Source organism: Nanorana parkeri, unplaced genomic scaffold, assembly GCF_000935625.1.
Source record: "Nanorana parkeri isolate BGI_ZX_2015 unplaced genomic scaffold, ASM93562v1 scaffold60, whole genome shotgun sequence".
Lineage (NCBI taxonomy): Eukaryota > Metazoa > Chordata > Amphibia > Anura > Dicroglossidae > Nanorana > Nanorana parkeri.
Genome location: NW_017306328.1, coordinates 274334 through 291171, shown reverse-complemented (window position 1 = coordinate 291171; position 16838 = coordinate 274334). Strand labels below are relative to the sequence as shown.

The following is a 16838-nucleotide window of genomic DNA, read 5'->3' as shown; positions in this document are numbered from 1 at the left end:
GCCTCTTTGAAACTAGTTTTACTTTAGTAAAAACGGTTTTGACTCTCCTGACTAAGCACACCCATGCATCATCCCATTGTCTGGCAAAAATGCCCCTACTAGCTACTGGAGCATTTTCATTGAACAAGGTGATGGCAGGCGAGTGTAGCATATTTCAAACTCGGGAAAGCCGGGTAAAGCTAGGACCAGAATGGTGCACACAACTGGCTTTTTTGGCTAACAGTAGTCACGTTAAGAAGCCAGCTCCTAGACCAAACTTTTAGTTTAGTTTTAATTTCTGACTGGCTTGCTTTAGTTACCTCAATGTGGTCTCTTATAAGATTCATATATGTCACAGTGTTGGCTGCCCATCAATCTGTGCTAATGTATGTTGTAGTCTGTGCAGCTGACTAGCATTTGTACATTTCCTTTCAGCTCTACTATAAAGATGCTTTATGGCCAGCAAAATTTTTTGGTCAGCAATATTTACAGTACTTTTTGGCTGGAATTTCCTTTTTTTTCTTTTTTTTTTTACTCTTTGTAATTCTCAGTATTATAGAAAACTTGTTTTCATAAGGCGGGGAGGAATGGTAAACTATACATTCTAGATACAATATGTTTAGTATTTCCCTAACATCATACATTCCAGAATAAATATCAGTTCATTTTATTTTGTGTGCCTAACATTGATGAAATGCAAAATATCATTTTTCCCATGTTTTGCTGGTTTTGTCCTAAATATGCCTAAAAAACAAACCCATATTTCCATAATTGTACTAATGTCAGAAAAGCCAGTTCGTAATCCTGCTCTTTTAGAGAAATCAAGTACAAAACGTACTGAATAAAACAATTGGTAATGGCTAAATCATCTGAACGGTAAAAACAATTACTGTCTTTAGATGGTTAAAGTGTTCAAAAGCCAGGCAACATGATACTGTGTTTCCCCGAAAATAATATACTGTCTTATATTTTTTTTGGCTCAAAAAAACACACTAGGTCTTATTTTTGGGTTAGGTCTTATTTTTTTTTTTATATGTACAACAATCCAAAATTAATGCAAATCCAAATTAAATAATCCAAAATGGCAAGAATATGGTGATCAGGGCAATCAGGGGTGCCTTACCTTTCCAAAAGCAATTTGGTAACCAATCGCTGGCCAGAATGAGCGAAGTGCGCTTTCACTATTGATTCCTCACAGGCGGAGTGCATTTGTTATCACTCCGCCTGTGACAGGAGTCGTCGCTATAGAGGAAACATTGGCTTATGTGGCTCTGCTCCCTCTGCTGCCGCTTCACTTCCTCTAGCGCTGGCATCGTTGGCACCGCTGATTCTCTCCCACCTCTCTTCAAGTTCCCCCTTATGCCACCACCGGCCCTGGGAATGGTCACAACTAGGTCTTATTTTCGGGGTAGCTCTTATATTTTAGCAATTCCCAAAAATAGTACTAGGTCTTATTACCAACAAGATAGGGACTGTAGGTTCTTGTTCTTAAGTTGAGAACAACTCTCAACTTAAGAGTTTGCTCCTTCATTTGTATGTAAGTTGGAACAGGTAAATTTGTTAAGTGCAACTTCAGCCAAAAATTATTTTGTTAAGTTTTGGATAGCATAGGGAAGGGTTAACCCCCTGTAAAGTTTGTTCTGCTGTGTGTTCCCCTGTTGAGAAGATTTCACCTCACTTTCTGTCCCTGTGGCAATTGGATTTAGAAAATGTTGGGTTGTCGTGGAAACAAGGATTGGTGATAACGCTTCAGTGGAGACACCTTTTTCTCATGACCACTCTTACAGGAGTGAATTTCCCTTCCTAGGGGTAGATTTCCTTTTGCTTTCTGTTGTCTCAAAGACAGGAAGTGAGATTAAATCTTTCTAATGAGGATACAGACAGTAGTAAAAACCTCAGAGTGACCCGGAAGAAGAGGTGTGCACCCCTTGTCTGCACGTCTAACAGGAGCCAACTTCCTGTAATGTACATACAGTACTACGAACCAGACCCAAAAAGGCGGGCACTCCTCGTCGGCACGAGAGCGGTAGCATTATAACTACCCCTGCTGTACAGTAATAGCCTCCATTTGCAAGGAGGAATCGTATGTAAGTCAGATGTATGTAACTCAGGGACTGCCTGTAAACCCAACAAATGATGTCAGATTTTGTAACTGAATGTGTCTCTTGACTCAGGTTAAAGGTTCAAGAAAAAAAGAAAGAGTTGGTGAAAAAGCTGGAAGAGACTACAAAACTTGCCACGTACCTGCATTCAGAGCTGAAAAGGTGAGTTGGCAACTTCGAGAGTGTGCACTTAAATCAGCAGCGTGTCCCTAAAGATGTGAGAATTTTATATTTTAGTTTACAGCGGGCAATATGCACATATCTACCACAGGAATTGATATATATTTATTTAGCAATGGGATTATTAAATTATATACACTACGAGTCCGTGAAAAAAAGATATAGTATATTGCAGTTTACCAGTCCTTCAATGCTGCATTATTGTTCTTTTTGCAGAACATTTTCTGCACGCAGAGAAAAATACCTGTTGATTTTGCCAGAAATCCAGTTTCCTGGTCACTTCCTGTGCGCTAAACTGAGATCTCAAATAGTGTTATTAGCCTTCTAAGCTTTCTTCTGGACTACACCTACCCCATATTTATGGAGATATGGGGGGGGGGGGGGGTTGTGGTCCACTCAAGGGAGCGGCCTAGGGTGACAACTCTGCTCCTCCATAGATACAGTACTGAGAGTGACTGGCGTCACCCTAAAACAGGTGTTACTGGCAGGATCACCAGGTATAATCAAAGTATTACTAAAGGCAGGGCATTTTTTTAGATAATGCATTAAGGTAAGAAACGCCCAGTGCCTTTCTGTAACCTCCCCACCCACCCCCACCACAACACACACGACCAGGAGGAAGGTCGGCTTTACCCAAACGTCCTGGTACTGAGGGCAGAGGAGGCTCCTTCTGCCGTCAGTCAAAGTGTGACTGTGGGGGGCGTGGCTTGCCTCAAGCTGTGTGTGTCTATGGACACACACCGCTAGCTGCGGGAACATGCATGCACAGGTGTCTCCTCAGAAGCTGACTTGCTGATGGAAACACCTGCGCACAGGGAGGGGTCTGGGGACAACTACAGGATTTGGAAACTAAAATGTTTTAAAAAGAAACAAAAGACATTTCAATCAAGTCTGGCCCTCTTAATAATACAAATTTAAAAAATGAACGTTTATTATCGCTTTAAACAAGGAAAAAAGCCATGAAAAGGAGATAAATGCAACCCAAGAACTGATAAGCTGCAGTATGTATATTTTTTTTTATTCAGATAACCTTTAAGCTGCTTTAGTGAACCTGTTAACATAAAGTTTACGGATATAAAGTATAATACAAGATGAAAAAATATAAACATTATAGTTGAGCCCAAAGCCCAGCTTTGATATGTATTCCATTTTAGCACAGGGTGCTTATTTCCATTCTTTTTATAATAAATGAATAAAATAATCAGAGGAGCTGTACTACAAGTGGCTTTGCATTTATCCTTATTTAACTGGTCATTTAGGTGTCTTTGATTTTTTTCCCCTTTGTTTCTACTCCCCGTAGCTCTGAACAGACATATCTATTATAATTAATATCCTGTATTAATTGAATAATACTCATCGGTACTTTGTGCCTCTTCTTGTATACAGCAAAATAAACAAATTGATAATGTTTGAAGAACTAATTAGGTTTGACAAACATCTTCATTACACACTGGATAATCACTAAAGCCTTGTCAATAAGACGTGCTTTATCTTGCTAAGTGTTTCTTACAGCCAAAGCGGGCAAACATGTGAATTACAGCTATAATGCACATTGTTGTACACAAAATGTGATAATCCTTCGCTTTCTTGCTATAAACAATTTAACTGTTTATGTCTTTGCATGGTTTTAATAGGTGGAAAAAATGTTGTGTATTGTTGTCTAGTCTGATAGCGTCAATAGGTACATATGGGCATCCACTACTTAGTATATGCTTATATGCAGCAAGTCGGATGGGGCCCACCTCATTTCTTGGCTGGAGGAAGCCCAGCATCATTTAGCGCTTTCCTATCCACCCTTTTTGTCCTTGGCCCATCCCTTTAATTGGGTTTCCGTTTTTCAATCATAGTGGCTCAGCATCACACATAGTCATTACCAAGGGCAGTCTTCATTTTTTAGTCATAACTGGGATGTATTTACTTTTTCATTTTTGCTTTTGAGGCTGAGAGTAGGAATCCTGAATTTTACAATAAAGGGGCACATTCCCTTTAACTTTGTCTGTAATTTAGCTATAGTTTTGTTAGCTTGTAAGATTTGTATTTCTGGCTTAATTAGAGTGATATTCTCTTGTGTTTCCCTTTCAGCCTCTCTGCCAGCACATTGTCGGTTTCATCAGGCAGCAGCCTTGGCTCTTTAGCATCCAGTCGAGGATCTTTAAACACCTCTAGCCGAGGCTCTCTGAATTCTCTGAGCTCTACTGACCTCTATTATAACCAAGGTGACCTTGCTGCAGACTTGGACTATCAGTATAAGCTGGACTTCATGCTGCAGGAGAAGAGCAGTTACATTCCATCTGGGCCAATTACTACAATCCACGAAAACGAGGTTGTCCACTGCCACGGCAGCTCCGACTATAGCAATCTAACCACTGCTCAAGAAGACCCGCAAGAATCTAAACCTCCCAAGTCTGTGACCTCACTCTCTTCCCTGTCATCACTTTCATCCCTGTCCCCACCAGGCTCTCCCCCAGTATTGGAAGGAGTCTTCTCCTTGCCTACTCAGGACTCCATTGGTACAGATTTTGAAAGCTGTGAGCTACCTGGGATATTCTCTGAAATGAGCATCTGTGAAAATCAGCATTTGTTGGACTCTGTTACAGAGCTATCACCACCCCTACCTGAGGAAAAGAGTATAAGACATCGGGAGAATACTGTATTACATGAAGAAAGTAGAGGTGAGTCCTTCCTTAATTCTATGTGCAATTCTTAACACAACTTAGTGTATCTAAAGCCACATTTTAACCCCTTCGTGACTGACGACGTACAGTGTACGTCGCCATCATCGGGGCTGTTTAAACAGACTCCCGGCGGCAAAAGCTCTGTTTTAAACTTGTAAAGCCGACTGTCGGCTTTACAACGGAAGCGATTCTGGCGAGTTACCTGTCACCAGATCGCTTCTGTGTCCAGAAGAAGGGGCAGCTATTTGCAACTACCACCATTTTATTCTATAGGGTCTTGGAATTCAGAAAAAATATAATGTTTGGGGGTTTTAAGTCATTTTCAGGCCTAAAATGTTGAATATAACATGGGTGCAAAAAATGAAAAAAAGGCCTCAGTCATGAAGGGGTTTAATTAGATTGGATAGTAGTATTAAAGAGTTTAACCCCCTTCTTTGGCTTTTATTGTTGTCTTTGCCTATTGGGGAGATTCTACCTCTGTATTTGACACAGTTGGCAAAAAACATATGGGCACTAACCCTTCCCTACTCTATGCAAAACTAAAAAGAAAAACCCTGTACACCCCTCCCTTCATCTATTATACCCTAAATCAGACTTCGGATGCAGCGTGGTTACACTGCACAAGCTCCTTTTACATTTTTTTCTGGATGCTCCAGTGTGACTACAAGCTCTATAGATATGAATGGGATAGTCGACTTGGCCTCTCTGATGGTTTCATATGTCTCTAAGAGACTCTGTTGGTGAGACCTCTGTGCTTGAGTTCCTGCTGTGGCTATTTTAAGATGGTCTCTTTCTCCTTGTTGGTATTTTTTTATTTTTACACTCAAAACAAATACTTTCTCTAGATATCTTTAGGGTTGCATTGACTAACTTTAACACTACTGTTGGATTTAGTACTGGATTAGCACCTTGAGCTACTGAGCGCTGTAAACTACAAGATGTTTCTACCAGAAGTTTAGAAGAAACTGGACGTGCAGCATGAAGGCCTGTTTTTTTGATGCACCTGAAGCTGTGTAAAGAAGCATATGGGCAGCTTATTCTACTCGGTAGAGACGCAGGAGCTTCCCACAGCTCCATGTTTTGATAGCAGCACACAGATGGTGTAGGGACCTGGATCCATCATGTATGCTGTGTGCACTGGTCAAAACTTTCTGCTGCGGTGTGTGTTGTGTGAGTTTTGACCGGTGCACACAGGAGATACACGAACTGCCCGCACACTTCTTCCTGCAGCTCCGTGCACATCAAAAACCAGCCCGTCACGCTACATGGGGCAACACGTCTCATGCGAATGATGCCTAAGGCTCCAACTGGCTACTGGCAGAATTTAAAATGCAAGATATTAATTTGCATTATCTCATATTTATTTACTTTATAAAAAATATAGAATGAAAACAAATGTCATTTTTTTATAATAAATAAACTGACTATAATAAATAAAGAAAATATGCACAAAACTGCTATACATTCCCTTCAAACACAAGTGATATGTGGACCAAAATTAAAGGAGAACTATGGGGCCAGGGCTTTTCCCCGTAGTTCTCAGGGTAATGGGAGGACACAAACTAGCGTCCTCCCGTCACCCTAAGCTCAGTATACTGAGACGCCGCAGTATACTGCGAGCTGCTGCTTGCGGTATACTAAGACGCCGCAGCTGAAGCGGATCCCGACAATTATGTCTGGATCCGCCCAGCTGCGTGACTGACAGCTGGCTCTGCCTACCTAGAGGCAGAGCCAGCTGTACCCGCCCCCTCCCCCATCCGTTCCGCCAGTCAGCGCTGGCAGATCGGAGCCGGGAGGGGGGAATCCAGGGGGGGAATCCAGCCCCTCCCCTGTCACGGCAGAGAGCCGTGACAGGATCGAGAAGTGAGCGAACGCCGGTATGTGTTCGCTCACCTCCCGATCTACTGAGCCGACCTGTGACAGTCTCATTGTCACAGGTCGGCTAGAACTATGAGGTGAATGAAAAGCACTCGCCTCATAGGTCTCCTTTAAAGTGGGTGGGTAATACATCCAGGCAAGGATAAAGGGCTTGGAAATAGTTTTGGATTTGGATATTCAGTGTCAGATTTTAGCAGTTGTGATGATGTCCATGGCCACACATGTTACAATCCAATTGTACAATTTGAGTTCAGATAGAATTGTACAGAACCATAAAGGTGTGGGCATCCAATGCATTCATAAAATCTGAGAGGATGAGTGAAGTCCAGTCCCTGTGTCTTTCAGACTACGGGAGACCTCTCATCCAGGGCTGTATTTATTATAATGGCACTTGTGGATCAGTGTCTAAGGCAAGCAGGGTTAGAGAAGCAGCGCCAGACCGCAAAATGTACAGATTGTTATAGCATTTTTCTTATATTGTCCCCTTCACCATACATCTTAGGACATTTTTGGTGAAATTCAGCAACAGTACTATAGAAGGGGGTAGAGGTCATGAAGGTTCACTGGAGTTCAGGAAACATAAATATCAGCTCACTTTTCTCTTGTTTGATGACCTGTACAGGTAATAAATAGCTCTGTGTATAAAGCAGGCATCATGCTTTCTCCAATAGGGCATACCAGCAGTAGTTTTTACTAGCCTAGGGGGTTATTCACTTAGCTGCCAAAGGCAGCCAAGTGAATAACCGAGCCGAACGCTGTTTTCAGCTGTGCATCTGCTGCCTTCAGTTCGGAGGGGGGGCCCAGAGAGAAGGGGAGGCCCGCCGCTTGCAGCTCCTCATGCAGCTCGTGGCGCCGCTGCCGTCTTCACCGCTGCCGCCTGCAGTGTCTTTGCGGCAGCGGTGAAGAATAGAAGATGTAGCGCTACAGGGGTTTGGCCTGTCGGGGTGAGGCCTGTCAGGGAACTCCAATTCCCAGCAGGCAACTGAGGAGGAAGTAGCCGAGCAGGCCCGGCGGGATACACGCAACGCTGTAGGACGTCCTGGCACTGGCAGAGTGCTCAGCGAAGACGGGGGGAGTGGCAGTCTTGAGCTGGACCCTGGAGGCACCGCTGGACCCTGGAGGCACAGAGCTCTGCCCATCTGTCATTTGTGTGGAGATCGGTCGGCTTCGGCCGACCTTTCTTCACGCTTCGCCTGTCACTACGACTCAGCCGAGCCGAAGCATATGTGTTCGGCTCAGCTGAGCCGCTCGGCTGCTGTACAGGCTAGAGTGAATAGCCCGTACAGCAGCCCTTCAGTTCGACCGAACCGAAGGGCTCCGGCAGTTGAAGGATCAGCCGAAGCTACGGCTGGATCCTTTGGCTCCTTTGTGAATAACCCCCATTATCTTACAAATGGGATGTACAAAAGGACATCAGCATTCACTTGTGCCTATGGCAGCATGTTGTGTAAATGCAGCCCTGCTATAACCCTCAGACTGGAGAAGACACGGTGAAGCACTGGAGCTTGCCTACTGTGCACCGAGAAGTCATTCTTTTAATACATTTACTTGAAGGCAACCTCAGGTATGGGGTAGTGATTACGTAATGTGCCCAACTTTTATAAAGCCACAAGCCCTTTGTATCCCAGAAAAGCTCAGAAAATGTTTCTGTTTGCACTGATTAAAGGTGGCCATACACCTTACAACCATCGCACGACTTTCGTTGTGCGATGGTTGTAAGGTGATTACAATTTCGTACGACCTGCCCATCTTGGACAGGCAGATCGTTCTTGCGATCATCGCAAGTCCGCCCCGCTGAGGGGAGAGCTTGCAGATGATTGCAATGGTGAGCGAGCAGTGTGCGCTTGCGCACCTCGGCCCGTGCGGCTTTCGTCTTGCGAGCGCTACCAACCTTTTCTAGCATGCTCGTAATACAAAAGTTGTGCGACTTTACAGTAAATGCGATCGCACGCTGCCCAGACACCTTACGATTATCGTGGGATCACCCGTATGGGCAGCTTTATACCCTTTGAGGGCTCCTTGAATTGTAGAGCCTGGGAAAGGAATTATCATTAGATAGTAAGGAAATTGTTTAGCATTGTTAATGAGCAAGGTGTCTATAATTATATGAAAGAGGAACCATGTGGATAGCATACTACGTGGTTAGTGCATACAATCTGGATGGCCCTTCTATCCTCCCCTCTTGCCTCATTATTAAAACGGCCCTGTGTGGTATAGTAGGGAATGTTCATATGCTTTTGTATTCCAGAATTAAAAAAAATACTGGTCAGTTTGTGATGAAGGAAGTGGATTGTCTCAACCACACATATACGTTTGTACAAGTTATGCATGATTGTGAAATGTGGAGGAATAAATGCTTGCTGTTGTATTGTTTCTCATCCTTTTGGCATCCTCTATCTCCGAGATCTGTACGACTAGCATATGTCTTTCAGCAAAAAGTTGAGCTAAAAATAGACTTCTGCATATTTCCTTTGCCCATCCCTAGATCTGCTTTGAAGAATTTTGTTAGATGTGTTTTAAAATCATGTCATTATAAATGCTACTGAGACTGAATCGTCAGATTTTGTGTTTTGCGGAATGTCCATTTTGTCTCGTCTAATTTTCCCCCCATGGTGCTGTAGTGGCCCCTTTTCAGTGCCCTAAAGTGCCCTGCAGTTTGAACTCGGATGCTGTTTGGCTGTGAATTCTAAGATCACATAGGTCTGTCATTTAAATGTGCCCATCTAATGATCTAATTAAAGTGGAAATAGCTGAGGATATGCGGTGTTATGCAAATACAAACAAAAGCGAACCTGGCTACTGATGGCTGTTAGTGTTTCTTGCCTGCTAAGCAGCAGTTTTCAAAACCTGTATCACTCGGAGACAAAAAAATGTAGCATGATTTCTCATTGAATAGACCCCCTACTGAATGGAAACAGTGTGAATTTAATACTTCAGCTTATTTGGGGTAATTTGTGTCTACAGAAAACAAAAAAAGGAATGTGGCAATGCAGAGTTGTTTGCTGTGCTACTCTGCCATCTTGTGGCCAATATGTTTATTAACGTCTATTACTGTATGCCATTACCGTATTAGCTGCCTAAAGAAAGGGGTAATGTACAGTATATGTCTCTTCTGCAGTCAAATTCACAACACGATATAGATCATTATCTGTATAAAAACATTAGTGATTAATGTATGCCTTTGCAGCGTGTTATATATGTATGTGGAGAAAACATTTTTTTTTTAATATATATATGTGTGTGTGTATAATATAACATTTTTATTAGGGATGCACTAATGATATATTGGTATCGGTGCCAATACCGAGCATTTGCTCAGATGCCTAGTCCGATACTTCCGCGCTAGCCCGATAATTACACGCTGCCCGGCTTTCTGATTTGGTCGGGAAGCCGGGTTCATGCTCCCTCGTCACCTCATGACGAGGGAGCATGAAGCCAGCTTCCTGGACAATTGGGAAGCCGAGCGCCGCGTCATTACACAGCGCCCGGCTTCCTGATTGGCCAGAAAGCCAGCTCCATGCTTCTCCTCACCTAGTGACGAGAAGCATGGGGACGGCTTCCCTGCTAATCGGGAGCCGGGTGGCGAGTCATTACACGCCGCCTGGCTTCCTGAATGGGACTTCCGGTACTGGGTATTCGGTATCGGCGAGTACCGAAAACAAAATATATCGGTATTCGATACCGAAATACTGGTATCGGTGCATCCCTAATATATATTTTGTAAGGTAAGTGCCCGTGTGCCCATCCACAAAAATATCCAGACAAATCCAAAGTAGGTATAGATGTACTCGTGAGTCTTGCAGTAGAGATAAATCAAAGTATAAGCATTAGATTGTAAATTAGCTCTGCTGAAACATTGACAATAAAATGCTGATGCTTTGGCTTACCTCTACTGCAAGACCCGTGAGTGCCTCTTTACCTACTTTGTATATGAATATTGTGAGAAGATGTAAGAAAAACAAAAACTGAATATTTATATCTCCAAAGTAGTTAAAGGAGCACTCACAAGACAAATTACATTAAGACAATAAATAACATTAAACATGTAAAATAATTATCACAAAAAGTCACATATTGTTATGTCTTGAGATTTTTAGATCCCTCTTTCTTCCTTTACAATCGTACTGTAAAGTTCCAGCACACAGTATTGTGGAGTTTGGTGCCAGCACACCATCATTGTAGAAGACTTGGCAGAGAAGATGTTTTTTGAGACCATACAGAATATTGTAAACAATGCACTGCTGATTATTGTCCTCCAAGGCCTGTAACACGTCTCTGGGCTGCATTGGATGTGAGTATCTACTGAAGCTAGTGAATTCTGTAGCTAGCTCCAAATGCTGAAGCTAAACAACCGCTCTACGTATCCTTGGAACATCTGCAGCACAGATCTTTCATGGATTGCAATAAAACTTTCTGGCCCTGAATAAGCATAAGGCTAAACCTGGCCATATCTGCTATAGGATGATTTTTACAATGGATCGAACTGTACAGAGATGTGTTTTATTACAAAAGCCCATAAGTACTATATATCAAATCTTCATACTGATAACAAGTACCATATTCCATAAAACCCATTTAAAACACTGGAAATGTATCTCTATATTTACCCCAAATGACCTTTCAAACAAATCTTTTTTTATTTAATGAATGTTACCACTCGGGGCCCCATAAAACAAGTCTGCTACAACTACTGTCACCTTTCTATTCAGAATATCTGGCTGTGCAAATAAAGTTAATAAATTAACTTGATAAGTTTCAGATCTACTCTGAGATCAATTCCCACAATCAATTTACAGGCTTCAAATCGGGTTGCATGGAATAGTACTTTGGAATATTTAGCAGTACAACTAAGCAGATTGTAAAGTAGGCCATACCCCTTACAATCTATACTTGACACCAATTTTCATACATTTTGACTGTAACGTGCCTTTGTGCTGTGCAAGCAATGCGTGTATATCTCTCTCCACCCCCTGGACAGTGTATTGTATGCAAACTGCAAGTACAAAAAATAACTACATATAGTGTGCTTCTTCCTTCTACTTTGCCATGACAACACAGCTCTGAATTCCTAAGCACGTGTTGTCAGCCCTGCCTACTTCATTACTAATGGATGAAAAAGGACTGATGTGCATGTACAATATGTAAAGTGCTGTGTAAAATGTGGGCGCTATATAAATACCTGTAATAAATAATAAATAAATAAGTTCATTGTTAGGGTTTACTTGCACTTTAAACCCAGGATGATAGTTCTAATGAACTAGTGGAAAACTACTAATTAATTGGTCAGTTCATTGGTTGTGAACACTGGGGGATACAGGGATACATAAACCATCCTTAACACCTTCTGGAATTCAGGAACAATCAGCAGCTATATCGTACCTATCTGCAATAGGTTGTGTCCCATCCAAAGTGCTAATCTGTCACTAGCACCTGTTTTGCTTGCAGGAAATGGGGAAAAACGCCTTTCATCGTGACTATTTTCAGCATGCCTGTGTGTGTGTTTATGTCCCGCGCCTTTACAAGGTGAATCCGAATCCTCCTTCCCTGCCATTAAGCGAGACTCGACACAAGTTTCTGCTGGCATGATGCAAGTCACAATGACTGTGAAGTCCTTCCAGTCACTGTCTGTCATTGCCAGAGTTTCAGGACGGCTGCGTATATTCCTGCGGGTAATCAATAAATCATGTCACCACCTTCACCCCTTCACATGAGACTATATAAAAAGCTTCTTTATCATTAAAAGGGAGAGAAATCAGCATTCTCCTGTTACACCTTAAAGAAAGACATTCGACAATCAAATGCAGAGAACTTTAAACATCTTAACAAGATGTAAGGGTTGTGCTCAGAAGGGAGCACAGTGCATTCCAACACACTTTTCTCAGTCGTGGATGAAAGCCCCTTATGGAACTTCTCAATGTGCCTTTAAATGAAGACTTTTGGCACACTGCAGGGGACTCGCCTACGAATATGGGTTACAGATGAAAAGGTGAAAGGTGGAACGCATGGTGGAATACGGTTATCGGGATAATACAGGGGGTTTTTGACAAATGGAGATGTAACCAATGGGGAGGTTTCTTTTGAACATTTGCCTTTTTAAATAAAATCATATTTCTTTATTTTCTTTGCTTAAACTAATAAGTAGGCTTAAAATGTGGGTAATAGATGTACATCATCTATGAAATTAGTAAATTAATATTTTTTCCTTAAAATTATGAAATGAAAAGATGTTTTTAAGCAAAGCATTTAAGTACTTTATAAATACTGATCTTTATAAAGACTGACAGGCTTTTTAAATCCATAGCTGGTTTCTGTGGCTATATAGTTACTAATAGAAGGCACAGGTACGATTGGACCTTTCTTGGGGCAAAATAATCAGATACTGTGTTCATAAACACAAACTCTCAGGAGCTTATTATTATTATCTGTCCTTCTGGACAGGGCAGAGGAGTATGGTGCAAACATGATACAGGCACTCAATGGGGTTTCTTACTATTGTGGGAGCCAAGAGAAACCGAGCAAGGATTTTCAAACTGTCTGATTGCTTTCTTCCCCAAGATCTGTTGGCCTGTATCTGTTTGCAGCATAGACTGGAGGTCGTAGCTCAATGTGTACAAAATGTTTACAACTGGGCAACGATCATGTTATGTTTGTGGGCATCTTCGAGTGGAACTGTAGTTTTTTGCATGTTGTTAGCCATACGTGTGAAAGAGATCAAACAGTCGTATCAATGTATATGAAAGTATTAAAAGCACTGCAATTCTGACTATACATGGGGGAAACCAGTTAAGTCCTTTTATCTCACTGATGTTTTGAAAACTGTAGTCTTTCTGCAAAATAATTGGCAGTCAGAGAACTTGCGATCTTGGCTGCATAAGTTGAACCCCGAGAAGCTGCCATTCTATATTCAAAGCATAAAAATAAATTTCTCTAGAATGATATGATTAGACAATTATCACGTAACCTAATAATTAGGGATGTTCAGATACCAGTGCCGATACTTGGCATTTTCACAAGAACTACCAGGGTTGCAGCGGTTGTGGTCCCTTGTTCTTACAGTGAATTTTCAGACTTCAGTTTGTAGAGGTCACTGTTGCATAATTGCTTAACATACAATAGTGAACTTCCACAAGCCACCATTTTACCATTGCCACCTTTTATGGAATTCTTTAGCAAGTGTCTCTGTGTAAAGATACATTTTTATGTAATGTCTTCTGTGCTCCATACATCATTCCAATGAAATAAAGTCTAAGTCGCTTGTACAGAATTCTAATGGTTTAGAATAAAACATGTTAACAAAAACCCCTTCTTCTCTATGATTGTTCCAAGTTATTTCCCCCATTTGCTTCTGGTTTTATGAATAAAGGTTATTATTCTGACTCCGATCGTTGTGATAGCGAGATATATCCCTTGCTGAGACCTCTATGCCTGTCCTGTATAAGCAGATATACTCACTGCGGACAATCCTCGTCAGATAGCTGAACTCGTCAATACCGATTCATTCAAAAAAGGTGTTTATTCTTTACATCAGGTTACAGCAGATGATAGGAACAGCAGTTGAACGGTTATAGTATTGTGCGGTCAGAAAATTATGCCTTTCCTCCGTACTGTGCAGATTACCTGTGTGTCCTTGTTACATGTGGCTTTCAACTGTGGCCTGACACAGGAAGTACTGCACACAGGAAGCAGGAAGGGGCTACACTAGGGGAAAATACATCGTCACATGAGGAATAATTACAGAAAACATGTTTGTTACAACAAAAGGCCACTAGATGGCAGCATAGGATAACACATGAATTTAGCTATGAGAAAATAGTTAGGCAAATCACACTATATAAATTCTAACCTATATAACAATGCTAATATTAACTGAGGCTATGCATTTCATATTCTATGCCCCTGTTGGGGCGGCACAGTTATGTTTATTTGTTTATGTTAATTATGTGTTTTCTTTTATGTGATTTTTTTTTTTTTAGATGTAAGTTTTCCAAGAAAGTCAGCGGGCGACATGCAGGAAGAGAAGGCAGCTTGTGTTTCTGCGGCAGTGTCTGATGAGTCTGTGGCTGGAGACAGCGGTGTATATGAGGCATGTGCAAAACTGTAAGTATCAAAGATATTAGAGGGAGCAAAGGGTGTTTTTTTTTCTTATTGAACTGAGTCTTTGGGGTTGATTTACTAACCTTATAAACACACCACGAACATGTATACACCTCTGTAGTGTGTTCCCTCCCAGCATGATCTATGGGTGGAATCTAAACACCTTTATAGTGTGTACACACCCAGCAGGTGTGTTGTGCAAAGCCAAGCATGAATTTGCAAGGTGATGTTGTGTAAATTAGCTCTATGTTGTGTTGCTTGCGTTGATGAATGCAGGAATGTAAATGCATGAGCTAACCATTTTTGTCTAAACTGTGAAGCAGCATTATATATGCATCATGTGCATGATTTTTCCATGTATGGCATTAGTGGAAATGTGCTTTTTTAGACTTTTTGGTTGATAAATAAGTTTTGCTGTGTAAAAATCACACTCACCTAGTGCGTGCGTGTGTTTAGGTTAGTAAATCACCCCCTTTGAGTGCAAAGGCAACAGAGCTGCTATTGCTGACTTGTTTTAAAGGTGCGGGCTTTAGGGCTGTCATCCAATCCTAACTTCATTACCAAGCAGGTCAGTGATGTGGAACAAGAATGCATTTTGGAACTTCAGACCTTTCCTCATTCACTGCCTGCATGCTTGTTTTGGGTTTGTGTCATTCCAGGCAGTGAAGGCAGGATCAAAATGATAGCCTCAGAGTCTGCTTATTTTAGAAATCTCAATCCTAACAGGTTTCCTTTGACAAAATAGGAATAAAACTGATTTGCAGTATACTGTGCAGAATTAGATTCAATCAGTTTTTTTTTACCATTAAACGTAATTTGAAGATACATACTGGGTTGTGTGGTTATTTAGCATTCATAACATTCTTTTCAACGATTTAAATATAATGTATTATGTCACTTGTGTCATTTTTGAGAGCGGCCTGGAACCTAACTCCCTCATATATACTTTTTACTACATTATATACGGGGTTTCAATTTACATCGGTTTCTATTTGCCACCATTCCTTCAGGAACCTAATTCTGGCGTAAATTGAGACCTACCTGTACTTTCACAAAACAAATGTACATTTGTACCTTCTCAAACGCCTATGAAGATATAGCTTGCAGCTTCCTGTTCTGCTGACTTGCTTCCTGGCTTGCATACTGTATCCTGCTGTTCTCTTGCGAACCTGAGAGATCCCACATTCAGCTCAGTGTAGATCAGGTCTCCCATCTAAAATGGTGGCCAGGAACAGCTTGTGTACAGCAAAGGTCATCCTGTTGGAAACAGAATTTATCTACGGCCAAGGTAGCCAATGATATGGGACGATTTTCACAGGAAAAATTTAGCACAAAAAGTTTATGGTTTTTTAAAGTACACTACGGTATTGGTAATGTCAGCATACTATCAGTTTCCTCCATGTTCTAATATTATTCCTTGGTCTCCCAGGCCTTGTGAAGATGTGGCATTTAATGAAGAATGCCCAATGCTTGGGGCAGCTCAAGTTCAGTTGATTCTGAGGTAAGTAGCACAGCTTTTTATCTAAACAATAAGAAACCTGTTACTCTGGTTATGCTAACTGCAGTGTTAAAGAAAAATGTGATCTGAACAGTCCCACCAAGAAGTTCACAATGTTATGACCGTGTCTGAAGGAAGACTTGCCACAAACAGATCCTCCAATTTGTTTCTTTTTTTTTTAGCAGAAGAGAAAAACTTCATGAGTTGCTGTGGACAATACTGATTGAAACAATTATTTTCCCAGATACTTTCAAATATGAGACCCAATGTTCTTTCTGTGCTGATTTTGTAAAATAAGCCCCCCTGCCCTCAGACCCCCACAACCAACGCCCCAGGGCTTGTGGGGAAGAGGCCCTTGTCCCAATCAGCACAGGGACACAGTGCTTTTCCAGTCCTGGTATGGTGTGAGGGGGCTGCTCACTTCCCCCCCCC

The 16838-nt window shown here is 41.6% G+C and overlaps 1 protein-coding gene across 1 annotated transcript in view; it reads left to right on the top strand.

Annotated features, from left to right (window-relative positions):
- The window catches only part of WWC2 (WW and C2 domain containing 2), a 162973-nt gene that overhangs the window by 106824 nt on the left and 39311 nt on the right, over nucleotides 1-16838 (top strand). Inside the window, exons 10-13 of the mRNA XM_018576217.1 lie at nucleotides 2154-2243; nucleotides 4344-4933; nucleotides 14788-14911; nucleotides 16338-16409. Coding sequence (XP_018431719.1) covers nucleotides 2154-2243; nucleotides 4344-4933; nucleotides 14788-14911; nucleotides 16338-16409 — 876 coding nt within the window. The remainder of the gene's footprint in view (nucleotides 1-2153; nucleotides 2244-4343; nucleotides 4934-14787; nucleotides 14912-16337; nucleotides 16410-16838) is intronic.